The 24,676-nt window shown below is 35.5% G+C and overlaps 1 protein-coding gene across 1 annotated transcript in view; it reads left to right on the top strand.

Annotated features, from left to right (window-relative positions):
• LOC121379643 overlaps positions 1 to 24,676 on the top strand; it is a 145,878-nt gene that overhangs the window by 98,374 nt on the left and 22,828 nt on the right. The window contains exons 38-61 of the mRNA XM_041508290.1: positions 11 to 172; positions 955 to 1,116; positions 3,298 to 3,459; positions 4,150 to 4,245; positions 4,596 to 4,700; positions 5,320 to 5,446; positions 6,347 to 6,437; positions 7,649 to 7,768; positions 7,834 to 7,855; positions 8,185 to 8,291; positions 9,081 to 9,198; positions 10,600 to 10,722; positions 12,161 to 12,288; positions 12,779 to 12,972; positions 14,121 to 14,245; positions 15,206 to 15,463; positions 16,639 to 16,804; positions 17,245 to 17,481; positions 18,946 to 19,226; positions 21,126 to 21,266; positions 22,207 to 22,302; positions 22,730 to 22,927; positions 23,449 to 23,716; positions 24,350 to 24,525. Of these exons, the coding sequence (XP_041364224.1) occupies positions 11 to 172; positions 955 to 1,116; positions 3,298 to 3,459; positions 4,150 to 4,245; positions 4,596 to 4,700; positions 5,320 to 5,446; positions 6,347 to 6,437; positions 7,649 to 7,768; positions 7,834 to 7,855; positions 8,185 to 8,291; positions 9,081 to 9,198; positions 10,600 to 10,722; positions 12,161 to 12,288; positions 12,779 to 12,972; positions 14,121 to 14,245; positions 15,206 to 15,463; positions 16,639 to 16,804; positions 17,245 to 17,481; positions 18,946 to 19,226; positions 21,126 to 21,266; positions 22,207 to 22,302; positions 22,730 to 22,927; positions 23,449 to 23,716; positions 24,350 to 24,525 (3,663 nt within the window). The remainder of the gene's footprint in view (positions 1 to 10; positions 173 to 954; positions 1,117 to 3,297; positions 3,460 to 4,149; positions 4,246 to 4,595; positions 4,701 to 5,319; positions 5,447 to 6,346; positions 6,438 to 7,648; positions 7,769 to 7,833; positions 7,856 to 8,184; positions 8,292 to 9,080; positions 9,199 to 10,599; positions 10,723 to 12,160; positions 12,289 to 12,778; positions 12,973 to 14,120; positions 14,246 to 15,205; positions 15,464 to 16,638; positions 16,805 to 17,244; positions 17,482 to 18,945; positions 19,227 to 21,125; positions 21,267 to 22,206; positions 22,303 to 22,729; positions 22,928 to 23,448; positions 23,717 to 24,349; positions 24,526 to 24,676) is intronic.

Raw genomic sequence — 24,676 nt, 5'->3', positions numbered from 1 at the left:
TCTCTTGTAGTGGCGTGTACTGCTGGCACATATGCCAACCAGAGTAAGAACATCTGTGAGAGCTGCAGTAAAGGGTTTTACCAGGATGTCAAGGGGCAGCCTGTATGCAAGAAGTGTCCAGATGGAACGTCAACTAAGGACATCCATGCCAAGAATGTTTCCCAGTGTATTGGTAATATATTAAACTTGATTGTTTATCAAGAAATATGTTTTGTGAGGCATCAGAGCAATTCATTCTGACAATAAATCAAGGCAAAAATTTCAAATAAGGAGACCCGTTCCACACATTTAAAAATTAGGCATTGTAAAGCACACTAAACCACAATGATGAAAGGTGAGTTCAGAAACACTCGCCACTTTTCATCTTTGGGCGAGTATGTGACAAACACAAGCATCTGCTTGCCTGTTATTGATTTTCAAATTAGCTTTTTGATCATTTAATTTAATAATAAAATATATTCGCAAAATTCAACTTTAATACGTTTTTGGTGATTTCACGAATAAAAACTTAAATTCTGTGAAGAGTTTATGATACCATTGACTAAAATATAATCACATGTGTGTTGGTTATTGCTCGGTGAACTGTGGTATTGGTAAATGGGTACTGAGTCAAATGAGTTTAGCATACAGATCAGTGTCGAGAACTCATTGAACACATTTTTGTTGAAAAAAAATTAAAATGGTGAAGATTGGATAGAAAATATTTGTTTATGCTTTCTGTTATTGCAGAATTTGGCAAATGAAAAGTTTTCCAATACTGCAATGGTTTCATGAAACAAATGTACACATATATGTTGGTTATTGCATTGTAATACGGTTGTAGCTGGGGATACAGAGTTGAATAATCTAAATATACAAATCAGTGTAGATAACTAATTGAACATGTTATTCTGAAAAATAATTAAAAAAAGAAAAAATAAGAAAATACTTATTCATGCATTTCTTTTATTGCAGAACTTTGCAAACCCGGAGAGTTTTCCAATACTACAATGGTTCCATGCAACAAGTGTCCAGTTGCATCTTACCAGCCAAACAATGGATCCACTGAATGCATTGATTGTCCCAGTGGTCGTGAGACAGAGGACTCGGGGTCAACATCAGAGGATGAATGCAAAGGTTGGTTTATACAATTTAATTGTTTATTAAAGTGTCAAATGACAATATACATAAAATTATACAATAGAGACTTAAAATATATTGCCACTTTGCCTAAATAGGCTTATTGGACACCTAAAACATTTTGTTAGATGACTCCATGCAAAAAGAAATATCTTGAAAAATCTTTATTTGCATGCCTATTACAAAATGAGAAGATTTTACCTACTCTATTTAGTTAATATTATGTAATAGTTTTATTTCATATACAAAAATGCCTTTTAGTAGTTTGTGTATTTCATAGATTTTTTTAGTGTATTTTGCTATTCTTGTAATGTATCAAGTCTAACAAAGATCATTTCACAGGGTGTTCATCATGTTTAAAAGTGGGAGGCTGTTTGAGAAAAGTAGGCAGTCTGTATATCTATTGAGCACAGTGTATAATAATAAGCAGTAATCACTACAAATCGCTATTGCTGTCTACTAACGAACACTCTGATTTTACACTTTTAGAGAGACACCAATGAAAACTCTTGAGCTTCTGAAGTAATATGTTTTTAAAGGCTAGTGCAACCTTTAAAAAATATTGTTTGTTGGAATCCAACCAACTTGCAAAAAAATTGGCAGGATTTTTGTATATATATGTATGTATGTATGTATTTTTATATTTTGAATATCTCTATTGTATGTATGTCGGGTTTTGACTTAAACATACATATATTCAATGACGCACTGGCACAGGGGATATTAAAATCCTTTATTGCCTTCACAAATTTCCTCATGCCGTTACCGAGACCCGAACCTGTGGCACCCAATTGCCTGCAATTGTTGGGCCAGAACACTACCAATCAGAACAACTACGTTCCACAAAAATAGAACGATCGTTAGTCGACCATATCCATACCAGTCCAACAACCACGTGGTTCTAAGGCCCCATGGCTTGGCAATGTTTGATTTATGTATGTATGTATGTATCAGGGGTGGGGAAAAGCCCTTTTCTCCCGGTCTGGGACCGATTCTCGATCTTTGAGACCGAAATTATTTTTTAAAAACGTGTGTTTGCCGGTCCCACTTTTGTCATTCTTGTTGGTCCGAAGCACCTGTCCATTTCTATTATTGGAACAAATTCTTATCCGTCAAGTGGACAGGCCTGCCCAGACATCGGTATCTCATGCATGATTTAAAATAATAAATAAATAGTGGTCAATATGGCTAGTGGCAAGACGTCTGTGATTTTGAAGTCTGCCTAAGTATATATCGTCAGTCACTGAAGTCGGACCTACAGTAGTGTCAATCCACAGCCACTAGGCTAGACATTAATTTTGTCAAAGTTGCTGAACCAATCAAGAGATTAAACAGACGTTAACAATAACACCATTCTTGGTGAGAGAGACATCAAGGTATTACACTCCAATTAAAACAAAGGACCCAGAGTTTGCAACTGGTTACAATCAACACCTGTCAACACCTATGTACGGAGCTTTGTCGGGTCGAGTGTCCCAGTCCGAAGCAAGAGACTTTTGTGCAATACAAACTGCTTGAAATAGCATAAAATATACTGAAATAATCTATAAATGTATTTATTGTTGACTGTTCAATGTAGTCTATCCAATAATTATAAAGGATTTTAAAATTAACAAAAGGTTTCCACTTTTTTGTTAACAAGTGGGAGTAAGCAGAACAGCTACATGTACTGGTTATCTCAAGAGCCAGTAGAGGTCAAATTTCGTCCAATCAGTGATGACATTATTAATCTCTTTGTCTTAACATGTGCTAGCTAAGGTTGTTAAACGCTTCAACAGTGCGATCTTTTATTAATTTTCAGGACACAGTACTGAATATTCGTACTTTTTATACGTATATGGGATTTAAATTCATAGCTTTTATTCCTTTTTTATATTATTTATTCCAATATGTAAAATATATACAATTTGTGGGGTGGGTTTTTTTTCACTTTTTTTTTTTATTCCTTTCTTTTTTTTTTCCCTCCCCCCCTCCATTAATGATGACATCAAGTGGGACCGATTGACAATTTTATTTTTCCCCACCCCTGGTATGTATGTATAATTCAATTTCATTTTTCTTTCAATATTCTACATACATCAAAAAAATGAAACTGGTAGAACAATAGTCAGGTTGTATAACACCAACTATCGTATTATGTTTAGCTCTATTTTTCTTCTTTTTTTCTTCTTTTTTTAGCCTTCTGTATTCCTGGTTACGTCAGTTCAAATGGGCTGGAGCAATGTGTCCCCTGTCCGAAAAATACTTACTCTAGTGCGCCACGTTCGAAATACTGCACACAGTGTCCCCCAGACAAAGTGACCATCAATGATTCCAGCAGCAGCATCGACGACTGTGTCAGTGAGTACAGGCAGTTTACTTCTTTGTTGTGTTTTCAGTTTACAAAGTAGTGTGAAGTATTATAGTATTATTACCCATATGGTTCAAAATATCTTGGTTCATATCAGAATAATTAAATCTACATTACATTTCGTACAATTTAATGTCCAGCCATACCAATGAGTTTGTTCATTTCTTGATGACGTAAAAATAATGTTGAGGGACGTCATATCTGATGATATGAAACATAAAGCTGCTACGAAATGGAATCTCATTTGATATTCTATAATTCAGTCTGGTATATTTGACCTCTCTGCTGTATCAGTACTTAGTTCCTAAACCACTTTAATGTGCCTATATTCAAATACGGTTCAGGCACATTCACCATGGGCCCAGCTGCTGTCTTACCAGTGATTGAGTCAGTACCATCTGTGTAGTGTATTTTACTTTGTGGTATTTTCTTTGTGTTAAAGAGTATGAAAGTATTAACTTGGGTTAATGCAAATGTTTGGGGGAGGGGGGGGTGGGGGAGGTGTTGGGTTTTTTTTATTATTAAGAGAGTGGGATTTTTATTTGATAAAGTGTGTTTTTGTTATTAACAAAGTATGCTTCTATTAAAAACAAAGTGTGTTTTTATTGACAGAGTGTGTTTTTGTGATTAACAAAGGTTTTTTGTGTGTAATTTTCCAGTGTTATTTTTTTATATTGCAGAGATTGATCAGTGTGAAAATAATAATTGTCAAAATGGAGCAACATGTGTTGACAGGTGTCGGTTTTATCAGTGTGTTTGTGCTCCAGGCTTTACAGGTTGGTATTTTCCTCAGGAACTGCAGTACATACCATACAAACATGCATAATCAGCAGCATACAAATACACATATCAGGTACAAATAGATTTTAAAAAAAACCCACTTTAATTTATTATATAGCTGATTGTCATTTTTTTTAACGAAAAATGCAGTTTGATGTATTTAAATACTTGAGTTTACTTTGATTGTTTTGTTATATGTGATGCATTCAATACATACAAAGCTAGTGACATGGTATTTTTTATATCCCTGTGTACACCAATTAGATTATCTACTATTAACAAGAATCCGATTGTTTTTTAACCATAATGTACTGATCACTTAGTCGCTTGTGTTTGGTTGTTGTAGGACCGCTGTGTGAGACCGATATTGATGAATGTAGCAGCTCTCCGTGTGTCAATGAAGCAACTTGTCAAGACGAGGTGGCTAACTACACTTGTGACTGTCCTAAAGGTACGTTCAGATAAACTTGCAAACATTTACTGATCTTTTAGCAGCACTTAATACACTTTTTAATCAGTAGCTAATTAATGACACTTGGTCAATATAGAAAAGAAATCTGCTGCTGGCAAAGATACTACTGCTTCAAATTACAAGCAAAATTTTCATCCATTTTTGATTGAATCAAAACATGCAATACTATCGTTCAGATTCATGCTTGACTGTAGTTAACATGTCAGGTGTGTGTTTGCCTGGGGAGGGTTCTGGGGGTCGAAACCCCACTCTGGTCAATCAGATTTTAGTTTTTCTCAATATATTTTCAAGGGGGACATGAATCAACCCACCTATAAAGTTTGGTCACCCAAGTTTAGACTCCCTCGTGTCATGAGCACTCATAAAAACCCTGCAAAAACAAACCAGCAGAGTGCTGACATGGTTTGAATATGGGGCAAATATCATTACTCGCATATGAATGGGAGATACATGTATATGCATATGTATTGAGTTAACTATTAATATTTCTTTTAATGTGAAACAACTATGAGAAGTGTTCAATGACTGTCCATGATTTTGTTTTTGAGATAAACATGCAGTATGTGGTTCATGTGATTATTGGTGAGATATCTTGCAGGTTACCAAGGAAGACACTGTGAGGAAGAAGTTGATGACTGCCGGTCTGGTCCGTGTTTGAATGGTATCTGTGTGGACGAGCACCTGACCTACCACTGTGAATGTTACCCGGGCTACACTGGTCAGCAGTAAGTCTGACATCTTCTGTGACTTTCACCTATCCTTTACTTTACCACATTCTGCATTTTATTTTAGTGTTACATAATAAATCTGTAGTGCTACATATAATAAATCTGTAGTGCTACATAATAAATAGGTAGTGCTACATATAATAAATATGTAGTGCTACATATAATAAATCTGTAGTGCTACATAATAAATAGGTAGTGCTACATATAAAAATTCTGTAGTGCTACATATAATAAATCTGTAGTGCTACATAATAAATAGGTAGTGCTACATATAATAAATAGGTAGTGCTACATATAATAAATAGGTAGTGCTACATATAATAATTCTGTAGTGCTACATATAATAAATCTGTAGTGCTACATAATAAATAGGTAGTGCTACATATAATAAATATGTAGTGCTACATATAATAAATCTGTAGTGCTACATAATAAATAGGTAGTGCTACATATAATAAATCTGTAGTGCTACATATAATAAATCTGTAGTGCTACATAATAAATAGGTAGTGCTACATATAATAAATAGGTAGTGCTACATAATAAATTTGTAGTGCTACATATAATAAATCTGTAGTGCTACAAATAATAAATCTGTTCCTGCCCTTTGTCTTTGATGAAAAGATCACAATGTCCACCACCCCCTACTTTTAAAGATTTAATGAAGTTTTCATTGGCATTTAAGAAGTTAAGGTGTGTCTAATACTTTTGTTGTATAGATATTATATTGTGTTATATTTTAACTAAATTTAACTCCTCATCAAGACATTTAAGTATACTGAATATGCCCGAGGTGGTTGTAACCTCATTAGCCTGGCCATGTTGATATTATATTGTGTTATATGTTATGTTTTAGTTTTGTTACACAGGTTTGTTATGATGGTTTAACTGTTGTAGGTGTGAGATAAACATCGACGAGTGCCAAAGCAACCCGTGTGTAAATGGAATCTGTTACGATCTCATTGACGGCTTCTACTGTGATTGTCGGGTAAGTCTCTGTGACATAGGTCTATCAAATCAATGTTAAATAGTGAAAGTCTCTATTAGTCTTATTCAACTTACCGTACTAGCACAACAACAATGCTATACGACCCTGAGTTATAACCTCCACTGCAGAATTATCTCCCCTCGCTGGATGTATAACCTACACCCGCGCATGGGTAGACTGTATAATTCTGCAGTGGAGGTTATAACTCAGGGTCGTATAGCATTGTTGTTGTGCTAGTACTAGGTAAGTATGAATAATAATGAAAATTAGAAACAAATTTTCTTAGACATAGATCTATCAAATCAATGTTAAATAATGATTTTAGAAGAAGTACTCGGATGAGAAAAATTTTGGGGTTTTTTTTGGGGGGGGGGGGGGGGGTGGGTGGGTGTTTGTGGGATTTTTTACATTTTAATGTATGTATTGAACAAATGTAAAGTTATTTACTTGTTATTTTCAAATTGATTAGATGCATAAAGACTTTTTGATAATGAAAGAATGTATAAATGTTTAATATCACTCCAGCACACAAAAACCAAGGGCTGTTTTGACATCATATATATTTAATAGTGAATTTGTATTGGGAATGGAAAAAATAAATCTAATTTACAGGACATGAAATGTAACAAGCAAAGAAAGTCTGCAACCAGTAGAGTTCCAGTTTATCAGAACTGTAGTTTACCGAGTAAATTGATGTGGTATGTTGGGATTTTACCAGCACTTTTCCCACGTTATGTGTCGCATGTGACTGGCCTCAGTGGTGTCGTGGTTAGGCCATCGGACATAAGGCTGGTAGGTACAGGGCTCCCACCCAGAGCAAGTTTTAACGACTCAGTGGGTGGGTTGGTGTAAGACCACTACACCCTCTTCTCTCTCACCATCTACTAACAATTAACAATTAACCTACGGTACTGTCCTGGACAGACAGACCTGATAGCTTAGGTGTGTGCCCAAGACAGCATGCTCGAACCTTAATTTGATATAAGCACGGAAATATGTTGAAATGAATGAATGAAATGTCACATGTGGCATTTGAAATACCAGTTCTTCAGGATGGGTTAGAAATGGGGAAACCCAATAGATTATTAAATGGGATGTATCCTGTATGCTTATTTCTGCTGAATGTCATATAGATATTCTCTGTGTTGTAATTTAAATATTTCTGATATCTCTTCTTTCCAATTATGTTGTTTATGTATTCTGTTGAACAGGACACTGGTTTTGAAGGCACTGTGTGTGATGAAAACGTGGATGACTGCTGCGTGTGCAGTTGTTTGAATGGAGCTACATGCAATGACCACATCAAGGGCTTCACTGCACATGTCCTCCAGGTAATGCAGTTTTCATGACTCTCTCCCATGTCTTTATGGTAGCTGAACTATCTTTCATAATGAAGGGCCAGGTGCATGAAATTATGTGTCTGTGGTATAGACTGTAGTGGACAAAATTTATAGAGGGGATCAGGTCATGCTCTCGTGAAAAATATATTTTAAAAATAATATTTCTTTTGAAAACCCCCAAAACTTCCTCTTGGCACTTGCACCTGTAATGGTGAGTGTATAAAAATATTTGGTTTTAAAACAAACAAAAAACACCAAGTTTATTTACAAGTAAGTAAATAACAATAATGAAGATATAAAACAACTAAAAATAACTCTTATTAGCAGAACTGACTGTCGATACATGACAAATACAAAACCGTAACACTTTTTATGTTCTTGTTAATCACTGAGATCTTAATATTCAGGTTTCAGTGGAGAGCGGTGTGAGAGAAATATCGATGAATGTGCTTCCAGTCCTTGTACACATGGCAACTGTGAAGATCTCCACAATCAGTACAGATGTATATGTCAGGTAACTGTTTAGTGTAAACATTTTACCAAGCAGTTTCACAAAACTGAATTAATGGACATGTAAACATATTACTTTTAATGTTGAGCTGCTTGGTGTAATCAGATTGTATTGGAGATTTTTGTTAATAATTAAATTCTGTACCAATTTTTTTAATTTGGTTTTGACATTTTTATTTAGTTTTAAGTGTTTTTTTTCTTTTCTGAAAACAGATTTTTTTAAACTGTCACATTCTTGCTTATTTCCTTTTAGGGTATTAATTAAAAAAAGAGTTTAATTAGTCAATTAGCTCAATCTTTAAGACAGTATTGTCTTCTGTATTCTACAAGACTAATCAATTATTTTCTTTAAATTGGTTCTTCTAAAACAATGGGCAAATTGCACCCTTCCAACATGTCTACTCTTTTATTGATTATCTCTACTTTAAACTTAGTAATTGTGTGTGTTGCAGTTTTCATAGATTGTCTTCCTTCGAACAATGACTCATTGGGCTCTTTCTCGTTCCAGCCAGTGCTCCACAACTGGTGTAACAAAGGCCATGGTATGTACTATCCTGTCTGTGGGATGGTGCATATAAAAGATCCCTTGCAGCTAATAGAAAAGAGTAGCCCATGAAGTGGCGATAGCGGGTTTCCTCTCTTAGTATATGTCTGACACCATATAACCGTAAATAAAATGTGTTATGTCGTTAAATAAAACATTTCCTTCCTTCAAACAATGTGTATGTCTGTTTATCTAATGACCAACACTTTCAACTGGTGTATTTGGTTTTATTGTTTTGTTGACTTGCAGCCTGGGTATGAAGGCACTAACTGTGAGGACATTGTGGATGAATGTAGACAGTGGCCGTGTGAAAATGATGCCACCTGCACCAGCTTCCTTGGTGGTTATAACTGTACTTGTCCATCAGGTTAGTCATTTAGTGAGTCATCACATGTTTCAAGCAGCATCTTACGGTAATTTTTTTTTACAGATCAAATTTTATATAATAATAGGAAGTCTAGAAATCAGCTGTTAGAAGATTTGCTGACATGAAAATAACAATGGCTTGTTTAAAGTACCTAATGACCTTACCAATGATAAGTTAAATAAGCATGTATTTTATTATTTTTTAAATAACTAGAAGTAATGCTGTCAGTTGTGTTATTTTTCTAAAATGATGTTTTATGTAGATGATACTCTCCGAGTGTCTTGTGATATCTTAATTTATCAGAACGAGTTGATAAAAGTATGAAATCTGAGGCTTTTTATTATCCATTATTATTCTTGTCATTTGCGACAATTGTAAACAATGTCAGTAACGTGGGTTCAATGTCACTTAATTTGGCAGCTGTAGACTCGTTAACTAGCAGAACGACAGTGGCGTGACGTCACTAATGATAGGTTTAGCGCTGAAACATACACCGTGATGTAACAAAAGATGCAATATCTTCTAGGAGAATATCACAGGAGATATCGCAAATTATAGTGCCAGCAATATCTCCTACAAAAGCCTTTAAAGGGACTTTCCTGATGTTTTCGACTAATAAAATATTTCTATGATTAGACTTGCATATTAAATATATTTTCTTGTTTAGAGTATTAGTGCCTGTATATTCAATGTATTTTTGGTCATCTTAATATTTGTAAGAAGCCCAAACTGGATTTTGTCTTCAAATAATTTCGTACATACGAAAAAACTATATTTTAGGAAATCAGATGAAATTTAACCTAGTACAAATATTAGAACGATCAGAAACACGTTTAATATACAGCCACTAATATTTTATGCAGAAAAATATATTTGATATGTAATTACAGTCGTTAAAAAGTCTCTGTTAGCCGATAACATCTTAAAAACTGCAGCAAACTCAGGAATGTCTCTTTAATGGATGATAAATTGGTTATATTCAGGTTTTAGGTTATTAAACTTAAAAGCAAAATAAACGATATCATAATTCCTTAGATGTGATTGAAATTCATAAAGTAATAATGTAGTAGATGTCTTTTAATGTCAGAAACAAACATCAAACATTCCAGTGTGATTGGACTTTGTTGACAGTAAAAGTTCATTGAAATAGGCACAGGTATGTGGCATGAATAATTTATTGTTGGAGAGAATGACTGGATGTGGAGATGGACAGCAACGGTAGTTGAAAGATAAAAGTGTGAAAAGATAGACCTTAAAGTAAAAGAAAAGATGTTATGTGACATTATTGATATTGGTTCACTGATATTTGCATAGTGCATGTTTGTCAAGTTACAAACTGAAAAAAAAAACCTGCTGTGTATAATATGTTGTGCATAACTAATGTGGTGATTATTGTTGCAGGTTTTACAGGTAGAAACTGTGAAACAAACATTGATGATTGCTACATGTGTTACAAGCCAGGTACACTCAGGTGCCAAGATAGCATCAACAGCTATGTGTGTCAGTGTCTGCCACATTGGACAGGTGAGTGTGTGTCTAGAGATGGGTAACAAAACACAGAACAACAGTTTAAAGGGACGTACCCTAGTTTTTAAAGCCGCACACCCTAGTTCCATCCAGCGAAAATAAATTATAATTTGGTTAATCTACAAACCTGTAACACACTTAGATCACGCTTTTATTAAATGGAGTGAAAAAGCAGGTTTTATATCGATAAATACCATGGGAATCCCCATGTCCCAATTGTTTGAAATAATTTTGAAAGTTTGTATTCTGATGTCACTGGTAGATGTCGCTCGAAGCACAACAATGCCTACGTCACGACAAATTTCACAGACTTGGGGTGTGTTCTTTTTACCTCTCCTGGACATGTTCCAACTGTTCTGTCCTGGTTGTATCCCCTCTCCAGATATCGTAGGACTTAGCAAAATTATTGGTTTTAAGGGTTTGTAACGTTTTGTATTGAGATACTTACTTGTCTGAACTTTATTGTTACTGAAAATGTTCACGAACTGTGAAGAAAAATCTCACAAATGAACAACAACAAATCGGATGTTGATTGCGCGAACCGTGCACGAGAAAACAAACCGAACCAAAATGATAACGGTCATGTGGTATACCAACGTCTGTGACATTGAAATGGAAATATCCCGTCTAAAAATAGATTAGACCTTGTCTGCTCAACGTTTTTTTCTCAAACGTGCGTCCGTTTTTCAGAAATACGAAAAATGCATTTTGTGGTATTACAAACACCAGGATTACCAAAAAACACTTCAGGTGAATGGAAATGTATTTTCTAAATAATAAACGGTAAGTAAAGTGCAATTTTATTTGTGAAAAAATGGGTTTAATAGCGAAAAACAATGCCGTAATGGTTAACAACTAGCAGTAACTAGGGTGTGTCCCTTTAAACACTAACGCATATTTTGGACTATTATAGCCATTTTTGATAACTGAAATCATACTTTACTTAGATTTTATGGTTTAGATTATCCATTACCGTACATCCGAAGTGTTTTTGGTCATCCTTGTGTTTTTAATATCACAAAATGCATTTCTCATATTTTTAATAATACATGCACATGCATCTGAGAAATAACGGTTATGGAGTCAAGTTTTAGTCTATTTTTAGAGGGTATTTCACCATTTCAAAGTCACAGACTCATGTTTCACTCAATTGTAACTTTATCCAAATGTGTTACAGGTTTGTAGATTAACTAAACTTAGTGTTAATTTTCACGGGTTGAAACTAGGGTCTGTCCCTTTAAGTTACATTATTATTTTCATTACTTATGTTTTCGTCATCTTGATGTACTAAATATGTGTATGTCTCTGTATGTGTAGGGAGCCTGTTGGTAAATACCAAACTGCTGTATTTGATTGCGGAATATAAATATTGTTTAAACCAAGTTACATTATGGAGACAACTTGGTGTTGTGTAATATTTTATGTTATTTCCTAGGGAACAAATGTGAAGCCACAATGGATCCATGCTTTGAAAAACCATGTGAATCTGGTGGGACTTGTGTGAAAATCGATCACATGTACCGCTGCTACTGTGCACCAGACTACACTGGAACTCACTGCCAGGTAATCACGGAAATCTGCTAGACTGGTTAACATGTGCCAATCATATGATGTTTATGATGACACACACATATGCATGCATGGCACATGGAACAACAATGCAATGATAGCTTTGTTTCATCATAACCACAAGTAACTGAAATACGTTCTTCCCCAACTCCAACTTATATTTAAAAAAAGGACTCTTTGTAGGCCTATAATGTCAGTTAGAAATTAGTTCAGTCTTTGTTAATTGGGAAAGCATACAGTGAATTCTTACAGATTTTCTCACCCTGGTGGCCATCATTTAATATTAACACCTGACAAACTCCAGAGTCTTGGAATCTGACACAAGCATACAGTTCGTAATAGGTTAAGAAGGCATTTTACGTTGTCAGATATTGTGCCTGGGAAAGATGTGTATGAACCATAGTTGGATACTGGCATGTTAATATGGTATTCTATTCTATCTTAAGTTATTAGTAATTTTTATTCATCAATTTTAATTTTACAGATCAAAATAGACGACTGTCAGTCACTGCCGTGTTTGAATGGGGCTACCTGTATTGATGAGATCAATGGTTTCACATGCCAGTGCACATCTGGTTTCAGAGGACAGTACTGTGCAGAGAATATTGATGAATGTCACTCCAGTCCTTGCTACAATAATGGTTCATGTAGTGATATCAACAATGGCTACATTTGCAGGTAAAACTATAATCTTGCCAGATTATAAAAACACTGATAGATAAGTCGGTAGAGGTCACTTTGAATAAGCACTGTAAAAACACTGATAGATAAGTCGGTAGAGGTCACTTTGAATAAGCACTGTAAAAACACTGATAGATAAGTCGGTAGAGGTCACTTTGAATAAGCACTGTAATTCTTCAATAACAGCAGGGTGGGATGTAGCCCATTGGTAAAATGCTCACTCGATGCGCGGTCGTTCTGGGATCGATCCCTGTCAGTGGGCCCATTGGGCTATTTATCATTCCAGCCAGTGCACCACGACTGGCATATAAAAGGTCATGGTATGTACTACCCTGTTTGTGGGATGGTGCATACAAAACCCTTGCTGCTAATCGAAAAGAGTAGCCCATCTGTGTGGTCCTTAATCATATGTCTGATGCCATATAACCGTAAATAAAATGTGTTGAGTGCATTGTGAAATAAAACATTTCTTTCTTTCTTTCTTCTTCAATAATGGTGGTTTTTTTTGAGGGCCAATTGGTCAGTGGGCCAATTGGGCTATTTCTTGCTGCTAATCGAAAAGAGTAGCCCATCTGTGTGGTCCTTAATCATATGTCTGACGCCATATAACCGTAAATAAAATGTGTTGAGTGGGTTGTGAAATAAAACATTTCTTTCTTTCTTTCTTTCTTCTTCTTCAATAATGGTGGGTTTTTTTGAGGGGGGGGTTCCTGATTATTTTCTAATGGCTCCAAATTAGTTGGGTTTTTAAAAATATTTATTAGATTGGCCTTAGTTTGAAATAGTGAAGTATTTTTGCAAACTGTTTTAACTAGAAGTATTACTGCATTAACTCTCAATTACATTTTGCATGTAAGCATCTTGTTTTTTCAGTATTCTACATATAAGTCATCTTTGTTTTCATAATTTTTTCTTTACTAGAAAAAAACTTACCGATATAATCAATAAAATATGGCTTTAATAAAAAAAAATTGAAAGTATACATTTGTTGTGTTGCTTATATTTATGACTGTCATTAACATCAAACATGTGACAAGGTAGCCATGTTGTTTCATTTCAACAGTAGTCAGAGCTCTTATGTTTGCACACTGCACGTCATCCTCTTTCAACAGTGTTCTTTATTATTGCATGTTTGTATTTCGCAGCTGTCCACCAGGATGGAGTGGTGCCCGATGTGAGGAGAACATTAACGACTGTGCCAGTCTGCCCTGTCAGAATGGCGCGACGTGTCACGACGCCGTCGATGATTACAGCTGCTTTTGTTCTAAAGGTTTGAAACTGAAGTGTTGATTTTCCAAACGCTAGATATTCATGTACATTATTTTGATAAAAACGTGGTTTTGCTGCAATATTATGTGGCATATATCACATGATTTTAGCATCGTATTCAATGTGCATCACGTTTTGACAGAAACTTTACTGTCGTATTGTTGTGTTAAACTAGAGTCAGTATACCTTCTTCCATTTAAAACTCCAAAATCTGGAAACTGGTATATATTGTGTTTTTGAAGTGAACTGTTCAACTGGTTTTTCATACTTGATCATATATCTGCTATTGGTGCTCCGCAAGGCTCAATGGGTAGGTGTAAACCATTTACACCGACCAGTGATCCATAACTGGTTCAACAAAGGCCATGGTTTGTGCTATCCTGCCTGTGGGAAGCGCAAATAAAAGATCCCTTGCTGCTAATCGGAAGAGTAGCCCATGTAGTGGCGACAGCGGGTTTCCTCTCAAAATCTGTGTGGTCCTTAACCATATGTCTGACGCCATATAACCGTAAATAAAATGTGTTGAGTGCGTCGTTAAATAAAACATTTCTTTCTTTCTTTCTTTATATCTGCTATTGTCTCAAATATTCATTCAGGCAACATTTGCTGTCACCATTTTCCTCCCAAAAGAACTGTAATTAAATTATGCAAAGTATCTTGAGATTCTATACTAATGATGTGGTATACAAATGAACTACATCCCTAATAATAAAAATAATTCAAAACCGTATTCATGTTGTTTATTATGGGGTTAAAAGTCATATAGAACAACATATTAGCTAATCTAGGACTAATATTGAATAATCTTTATATAACATTACAAAGTTCCATCATTAGTATTGTGTAATAATATTTGGATACATTAGCCAACAGAAATACTTTTTTTGTAAGAAATAAAATTTATTGTTGACAAAAGTTTATTTTACATGTACTATTTTGTATATTTTAAATACAATTTTAGGTTATGAAGGGAAATCTTGTGAAGATGAAATCAATGAGTGTGAATTGATGCCGTGTAAAAATGGCGCCACGTGCACTGATAAAATAGGCGACTTTGAGTGCCAGTGTGCTGACGAGTTTGAAGGTTCTCTGTGTGATAAGCCTATTGACGACTGTCTCTATAACAACACCTGTTTGAATGGGGCCACTTGCCAAGATGGGTGGAGATCGGTCACGTGCATCTGTCCACCATTTTTCATGGGAGATGACTGTGGAAAGGGTAAGATAAGTCTGGGTGGTCTGATGGCAGATCATAAGGCTCCATCATATGTGGTCATTTGGGATAGAAAAAGTATCGTTCATAAACTGCACATGATGAAGTCTTTCTCTCGTATGTTTTGGTAAAGAAACTCTTTTTTTTTGTATGAACAGACGAAGATAGCTGAAAAAGTTGCTTTTTTTTATTTCACCATTTTATCATAAATTAACTGCACGACCTTATTTGCCGTGTTTGATTTATGTGATAAATAAAATATTAACACAATAAATTAACAAGATAGCTTTTAAAATGAAGGTTTTAATCATAAAATATCAATCTGAAACTGTTGTCTGATGACTTCAGTTCACCAACTCACCACAATTTTCCAATGACGTCATACTCCCGGCCTCCGTGGTGTCGTGGTTAAGCCATCGGATATAAGGCTGGTAGGTACAGAGTTTGCAGCCCGGTACCGGCTCCCACCCAGAGCGAGTTTTAACAACTCAGTGGGTAGGTGTAAGACCACTACACCCTCTTCTCTCTCACTAACAACTAACAATTAACCCATTGTCCTGGACAGACAGCCCAGATAGCTGAGGTACAGCATCGTGGTTAGGCCATCGGTCTACAGGCTGGTAGATATTGGGTTCGGATCTCAGTCGAGGCATAGGATTTTTAATCCAGATACTGACTCCAAACCCTGAGTGAGTGCTCCGCAAGGCTCAATGAGTAGGTATAAACCACTTGCACTGACCAATGATCCATAAATGGTTCAACAAAGGCCATAGTTTGTGCTATCCTGCCTGTGGGAAGTGCAAATAAAAGATTCCTTGCTGCCTGTTGTAAAAGAGTAGCCTATGTGGCGACAGCGGGTTTCCTCTAAAAAAAACAGTGTCAGAATGACCATATGTTTGAGTCCAATAGCCAATGATAAGATAAAAAATCAATGTGCTCTAGTGGCGTCGTTAAATAAAATAAACTTTACTTTAGATAGCTGAGGTGTGTGCCCAGGACAGCGTGCTTGAACCTTAATTGAATATAAGCACGAAAATATGTTGAAATGAAATGAAATACTCCCATTATGAAGTCAGAACAGCAACACTGTTTGTTTATTTCATAACAAATAAATGTGGTTTTTTAATCTTATTGTTTTATGAATGTCTATCAACATAACAGTTTGACTTGTTTGATTTCAGAAAAAGACGATGACTATGATATGCTGTGTCAGGGACAGAATGGCTCCCTGTGTCGCCCGCCTCCAGTGTATGCCCCAAATATCACCCAGCTGTCGGTCTGTCTGTGGGTTAGGTTTGCAGAAGTTGGTGGAAATGGAACATACCTGACTTTGCTTCAAGTTATTGAGTAAGTTCACCGGCATATCTCTGCCCGCAGATTTTTAATCTTGTTTTTTATACAATATAAATATTTAGTTTGTATCAGATATTTTACTCCATGAAATATTAATATTTTTCAATTGGGTAGATAAACTATAGCCATTTTGTTTTGTTCATAAGTAAATTTTTCCAAATGTTTGCTTTATAATTGATTATTTTCACTTTAATCTGTAAGAATGGATGCCATGGCAAGTTCACTTGACAGTATATATGTATTGTTTAGTGATAAAACAAAAACTGGTGCATCAAACCAATGGCCGTTGATTCTACTCCTAGCCTAGATTGTGTTAAAATTACAAATGTAGAGTTGTAGATGGAAACCTTATTTAATTAACCAAAATATCAAATTGGTTTATGACATGAATGTTATACCTAAGTGATAAGATAAATATTGTTATATTTCTGCAGATCTAACAACAATAGTACAGATGAAGGCGCTCGCATCATGCTGGAGATGACTGCTGACAAAGTAAGTGTGATGTTATTCAGTGACGTCAACGGTGTGGATGTGGAGACTGGTGTCAACGATGCAGTTTGGCATCACGTCTGTTGGACATATGCCGAGGAGTCCTGGCAGCTCTTTGTTGATGGTGCTGTGCTGCATTCTCAGAAAGAGACCAGATCTAGTCAACAGTTAGCAGAAAGGTAAACATTATGCAAGTTCAGGATATAGAGAATATTACATGAGCAGCTGTTAGATACCGTTTATCTTAGAGCAAGTTGTTTAAAAATGTATCGAACAAGCTGTAAGATAAATGGTATCTAATGGACACGAATGTAGTATTCTATTTCTTACATATCTTCAGAAAACAGTTTTAAAATAAATTTAAACACCTTTTCCACCCCTAGTGCTTATAGTTAATTTGTGCATCACAGACAAGTCAATTTCAGGTTAACTTGTACGTCATAGAGTGATCAATTCGACCATGCTTCTTTTTTTTCATTGAAAGAAAGAAAGAAGTGTTTTATTTAGCGATGCACTCAACACATTTTATTTACGGTTATATGGCATCAGACATATGGTTAAGGACCACACAGATTTTGAGAGGAAACCCGCTGTCGCCACTACATGGGCTACTCTTTCGATTAGCAGCAAGGGATCTTTTATTTGCGCTTCCCACAGGTAGGATAGCACAAACCATGGTCTTTGTTGAACCAGTTATGGATCATTGGTCGGTGCAAGTGGTTTATACCTACCCATTGAGCCTTGCGGAGCACTCACTCAGGGTTTGGAGTCGGTATCTGGATTAAAAATCCCATGCCTCGACTGGGATCCGAAACCAGTACCTACCAGCCTGTAGACCGATGGCCTACCACGACGCAACCGAGGCCGGTCTTTTTTTTCATTGAATAGTATGGCATTGGTGACCTAGTCATCACCTAGGAGCAGCCAGTCGTATGTCTTTAAAATGTTATCTCACATATATGTGTTAACATTATATGTGTTATCAAAAATAACAAATGATGTTCTCACCAACATGTGTGTAAGATAACTTTTTTTTTGTGTTATCAAACTCTGTTTATAAAATCTTTATTGTGTTATTAAACTCTCTGTTAATAAACTCTTTTTTGTGTTATCAAACTCTCTGTTAATAAACTCTTTTTTGTGTTATCAAACTCTCTGTTAATAAACTATGGTGGGATCTAGCTCAGTTTTTTTCTCTCTAAGATTAATATTTCAATGGCGTGAGTGTGTGTTTTCTACAATCAGGGTTATCATAGCATGGTTATGAGCTCCTTGTTCAGTACATGTGAGTGTTCCCTTCAGGTGAAACTAATGTGTCCAAACATTTGCTTATGTTTTTGTGAGACAGAGATTATAAAAACATACTCTGTCCTTGAAATTCAGATCATCATGCTATGGCAATTTTGTACATGTAACAACAAAGTAAATATCCAATAATGATAGAAATACTGTAGTAGATCAAGTTTGCAACAGCTTTTTCCATTGACACTTCTGATTGCCGTCACGGATTTCGAGGGCTGCATATGTGATGGTTTAGCATCAGTTCTTAGTATATATATCACTAAACATGAACATTTGTTCTCTTTCTTGTTTTATTGTTCTTTTATGTTATCATGATTAACATATTAAATATCTGTTTGTAGATTCCAACTGTTTTTGGGCCAGAAGTATGAGGAGATTAACGGTGACAACCAATTCCGTGGTGAGCTGAGTCAGGTGAACGTCTACAGCTACGCTTTAAAGCAGTCTGTCATCGAGGACATGGCCAACAACTGCTCCACCGGTCGCAGGTCCGGCAACATCTACAACTGGGTCATTATGAACACCTACATAGAAAACGATGTGCAGATTGTGCGACCAGCACTGTGTGGGCAGTCACAGTGTCCACCTGGATATCGTGGGACGTACTGTGACATTAAGATAGGTGAGATTACCTGTAGAATAGCTCATCAGTGTTGTAAAATATTTACATTATAAAGGTGAGATACTGTGACATTAAGATAGGTGAGATTACTTGGAGAATAGCTCATCAATGAGGTACAATATTGACTTTATATTATCAAGGTGAGATACTGTGACATTAAGATAGCTTAGATTACTTGGAGAATAGCTCATTAGTGTGGTACAATATTGACTTTATATTATAAAGGTGAGATACTGTGACATTAAGATAGCTTAGATTACTTGGAGAATAGCTCATTAGTGTGGTACAATATTGACTTTATATTATAAAGGTGAGATACTGTGACATTAAGATAGCTTAGATTACTTGGAGAATAGCTCATCAGTGAGGTACAATATTGACTTTATATTATCAAGGTGAGATACTGTGACATTAAGATAGCTTAGATTACTTGGAGAATAGCTCATCAGTGAGGTACAATATTGACTTTATATTATAAAGGTGAGATACTGTGACATTAAGATAGCTTAGATTACTTGGAGAATAGCTCATCAGTGAGGTACAATATTGACTTTATATTATCAAGGTGAGATACTGTGACATTAAGATAGCTTAGATTACTTGGAGAATAGCTCATCAGTGTGGTACAATATTGACTTTATATTATCAAGGTGAGATACTGTGACATTAAGATAGCTTAGATTACTTGGAGAATAGCTCATCAGTGTGGTACAATATTGACTTTATATTATCAAGGTGAGATACTGTGACATTAAGATAGCTTAGATTACTTGGAGAATAGCTCATTAGTGTGGTACAATATTGACTTTATATTATCAAGGTGAGATACTGTGACATTAAGATAGCTTAGATTACTTGGAGAATAGCTCATTAGTGTGGTACAATATTGACTTTATATTATCAAGGTGAGATACTGTGACATTAAGATAGCTTAGATTACTTGGAGAATAGCTCATTAGTGTGGTACAATATTGACTTTATATTATCAAGGTGAGATACTGTGACATTAAGATAGGTGAGATTACCTAGAGAATAGCTCATCAGTGAGGTACAATATTTGTTTATCCTATCTTGAAATGATTAGTATGAACTACAGATTGCTGTTTGAAATACTTATGTATTATTAGTCCCCTACCAGTCCAACTCTCCGTCTGTCCGTCCATCTTTTAAGCGTTTTAACGTTAGTCATAAATACTTTTTCAGATATTTTAGTCCATGAATATTACTACATGTATATTTACTTGGGTAGATAAACGGTAACCATTTTGTTTTGTTATTAAGTAAGTTTTTCCAGATGTTTCCTTTAACATTTGTCCATGTCTCTATCTGTCCATCTGTCCCACATACATTGTTCTGGACTTTTTTGCAATGTCTTAAAATATTTAGCTGAAATTTGGGGTATAATTTTATCATGCAGAGTTACAGTTACGTTTGACTTTTGTGGAAATTTGCTTGTTTTTGACTGGGGTGGAACATAGTCCAGTGGTAAAATGCTTGCTTGGTGCACCTTCAACCTAGGACCTTGTTAATCTAGGATTGATCCCCAATGGTGGGCCTATTGGGCTATTTCTTGTTCCAGCCAGTGCACCACAACTGGTAAATAAAAGGCAGTGGTATGTGCTATCCTGTCTAGGGGATGGTGCATATAAAAGATCCCTTGCTACTAATGGAAAAATGTAGCGTGTTTCCTCTCTAAGACTATATGTTAGAATTATCAAATGTTTGACATCCAATAGCTGATGATTAAAACATCAATGTGCTTCAGTAGTGTCATTAAGACAAAACAAATTTAAAAAAAACTTATAGCCTTTGAACTTTTGTGGGGGTCTGATAGGGACATGTATTGCGTTAGCAGTACTCTCAAAATGCTTATTTAATATACATGTATTTCTCTTGCAGACAAGCACCCCCCGCAGGTTGAATACTGCCCTGATGACCTTGATTTGACGAGCCCTACTCGCCTCACTGCAGTGATGTGGGAAGAACCTGTGTTTACTGATGATGTGGGAATAGTGGATATCCAGAAGACTCATAGATCAGGCAGGATTGTGTGCTTTTAAATATACACATGATTTGTTTAGTTTGATGGCTTTTTGGTGCTTTAAGCAGGAAAGAAATATTTTTATTTGCTCTGTGAGATGGTGCATGTCAAAGTTGCTAATAAGAAAAAAAGCCCATTGAGTGATGGCTGTGTGTTTCCACTTTCGTTATCTGTGTGGTCCGTAACCATATGTCTCAAGGCATTTTAACCATAAATAAAGATGATTTCAGTGCATCATTAAATAAAACATTTCTTCCTTCCTTTGATGATGATCAAGGGAGCATTAATTAATTGAGATGAGAATGTTAAAGGTGCTTTAACACATTTGGATGATGTTACAAGAGAGTGAAACAAGAGTTTGTGACGGTGAAATATCATTAAAAATAGAATAAAACTCTACTTCATAACTGTTACTCCTCAGACGCACATGCGTTTTTAAAAATATGAAACATGCATTTTGTGGTATTAGAAACACCAGGATGACCAAAAACATTTTGGTTGTATGAAAATGGATTATCTAAACAATAAAATATAAATAATGTTTGATTTCAGTGATCATAACAGCTCTAATAGTGAAAAATATGCCTTAGTGTTTAAAAAGTAAGCTCTGTCCCTTTAAGAATAATTGCTCACTAGTAATTTCAATTGCTTGTTCATTTTAAGAGCAAATTTTGTGTGTAACATGTTAAACTTCCAAGTAAATTCAAGTGAGTATTTTAAATAATATTATCCTAGTTGAATTGACCTCACAGTGACTAGACTATTGTAGATAATGTTTTGTCTAACTCGTATGTGGGAAGTTGAAGTCAGGTCATTTTGCAGTTGCATGTTTACAGTACATGTATGTCTGGTTATTTGTGTTTTTACAAGTTATAGAATTAACTTCTTTCTGTGTTGATGGGTATATAAAAAATAAACTTAATCTTTTTGTGGTTGCAGGTCAGACATTTTCCTATGGGGAATACATTGTCAGTTACGTAGCATATGATGCTGAAAACAACTCGGTTGAATGTGACTTTGGAATCATCATCAAACGTGAGTCTGATATCCATGTACACTTTGAAAAGTATCAGCAATAAGAAAAAAAACATAAATGCTAGTTTATGTTGCTATCTCAAAAAATTATAAACTTACATTATTATTTTTCACAGATCTATCAAATTTATAAAATAAGTGGAATGTATCTTCATTTTTCAAAAATATATACTTAACTAAATGTGTTATATTTTATACAATTTTGTGTATTCATATATGTTTAAAACCTATATTTTTTCCAACAATAAAATTCAACATTTACTCATATTAGTTTCTATGCACTTTATTGATGGTGTCATTAGCAAATATTGCTGGAAACTTAAGATATTGGCATTATGGTATCAGGTATCACTTTAGAAACATCATCAAGTCAATACTGAAATCATCTTATGTGAAATAAATGTGTTGTTCATTGTATTTTCTGTAGCACAAGACTGTGCGGAGCCCCCAGCCCCAGTGTTAGGTGGTAAAGTGTGCAGTGCCTGGACCCATGGACACTACTGCTCTGTAGCATGTCCTGACAACTATGACTTTGCCGAGTTTCCACCTCCGTTCTATCGCTGTGGTTTGGAGGGATTCTGGGACCCACCTCGAGGAAATCCTTTCCGCTTCCCTGCATGTTCAGGTGAGATTGGTTTACCTGGATGTTTTTAGAGCATATCTGATATCCACACTAATTGTCAGGGATATTCTGTGATAAATAGTAAGAAATCTTTACTGGTTACCTCCTGTTGAGATCTTGACTAATTACCAGTGATAGAAATAAGCAACATTTTTCACTAGTCAACTGGACAAACACATCTAGAAATCTGCTTGTCCACCAGTATTTTCACTTCTCCAAATAAATGGTTTATTTATTCAAGTAGAAGAATAATGTTTTTGATTGCTCAAAATTAAACTACAATGAGCATTTATACTTGTCCACTGGACAATCACCGAGGTAAATGTTGCTTGTCCAGGTAAATTTTCACTTGTCAGGACAAATAGACAAGTGCTTATTTTGAATGCTGATTACCTGCATGTTAAGAGATGACAGTGTCACCTAGTGGTGTTCTAGTAATCGATAACAATAACCTATTCCTAACACTAGTGTCACCATGGTGCCATTACATCAGAGATCACATGTGTACGTGTGTCTTGTTGCAGCTCTGTTTCCACCCAGTGATTGCTTGCTGGGAGGATCAGCTGGTTTTAGTGGGCCAGAATGCAGTCCTGAATTCAGGAAGAGCCTGCGAGAAAAGTTTATAAACATCATGAAGGAGCTGGACGCCCGGCTGGGCCTTTGTGTGCCCGACAACTGCACGTATGATGATATCGAGGTGGTGTGTGACATGCCCGCAGCTGTGAGAGTCCGGCGGGCGAAAACCACTGTTTCCTTTACCGTCACGTTTAATGTGAACATATCACCCGACAGGTAAAATAACACTAGTTGTATGCTTCTGATATGTATGTCTGTTTAATGTTTAATAATACTGCTATTTTAACTTTTTTATTTTATGGTAAAATGATGCAGTTTTCCTACTTTCAAGGATGAATAAAATTGTAATTAAAAAAAAAAATTATCACTAAGCTGCACAAAAACTGGAGGAGTATTAATTAAACTTTTACTTGGTAATAGATGACAAATTTTTATCTCACCGTTACGAATTAAAATGACATGATATGGTTATTACTTTTCCGATGGTTATGGCAGTGATGGCGACAGCGTCAACTTCTGTGTTAAAATTTAACGTTAAAGTTTCGAGCTTAGATCAGTTTCTTACAAACTAAGTCCATGGTCAGTTGCTCCCATGGATGTTCATCACAATGCACTGTAAACATTTAAGACATTTAATCCCGCAAAATTCTTGTAATATTAAATTTCTATCATGCATTATCAATTAGATTTATTTTTGTGTGTTACTATTTCAAAAAACATTTGATTGTGTTATTAAGTTGATGGTTTTGCTACACCTTAGTTCATATACCTGTGGTGAATTTCAATAAACTAAATATGACTAAAGTGATTCACTTTCCTAATTTTCTGTTTGTTTTCCTCTGTGCACAGTGCTGCTCTGCAGAATGAAAATATTAACTTTGTTGCCGAGGAACTAGAGTCGCTGGTAAAACACAGCACATTTGAGGATTTCACGGCTGATCTGTCATCATTCCGGTCTTCAGTACAGCTGACCTGTCTCGAAGGTCAAGTGTTGAGAACTCTGGCAAACAACAAGAGACGATGCTGTGAGATTATTACTCTTGCCTAATGCAAAACTTAATTATAGTGTATGACACTGAAATGGGGCTCAAAGAGTGGAAACTAAGTTTACAGTCTACATTAGCATATAAAATTATTTTAATACACTACATGTACATTATGGCTACATGTCATACC

This window comes from Gigantopelta aegis, chromosome 8 (genome assembly GCF_016097555.1).
Source record: "Gigantopelta aegis isolate Gae_Host chromosome 8, Gae_host_genome, whole genome shotgun sequence".
NCBI classification, from domain to species: Eukaryota; Metazoa; Mollusca; class Gastropoda; order Neomphalida; family Peltospiridae; genus Gigantopelta; species Gigantopelta aegis.
Note: the sequence above shows the minus strand (reverse complement) of the source record. Positions and strands in the feature narration are given on the sequence as shown.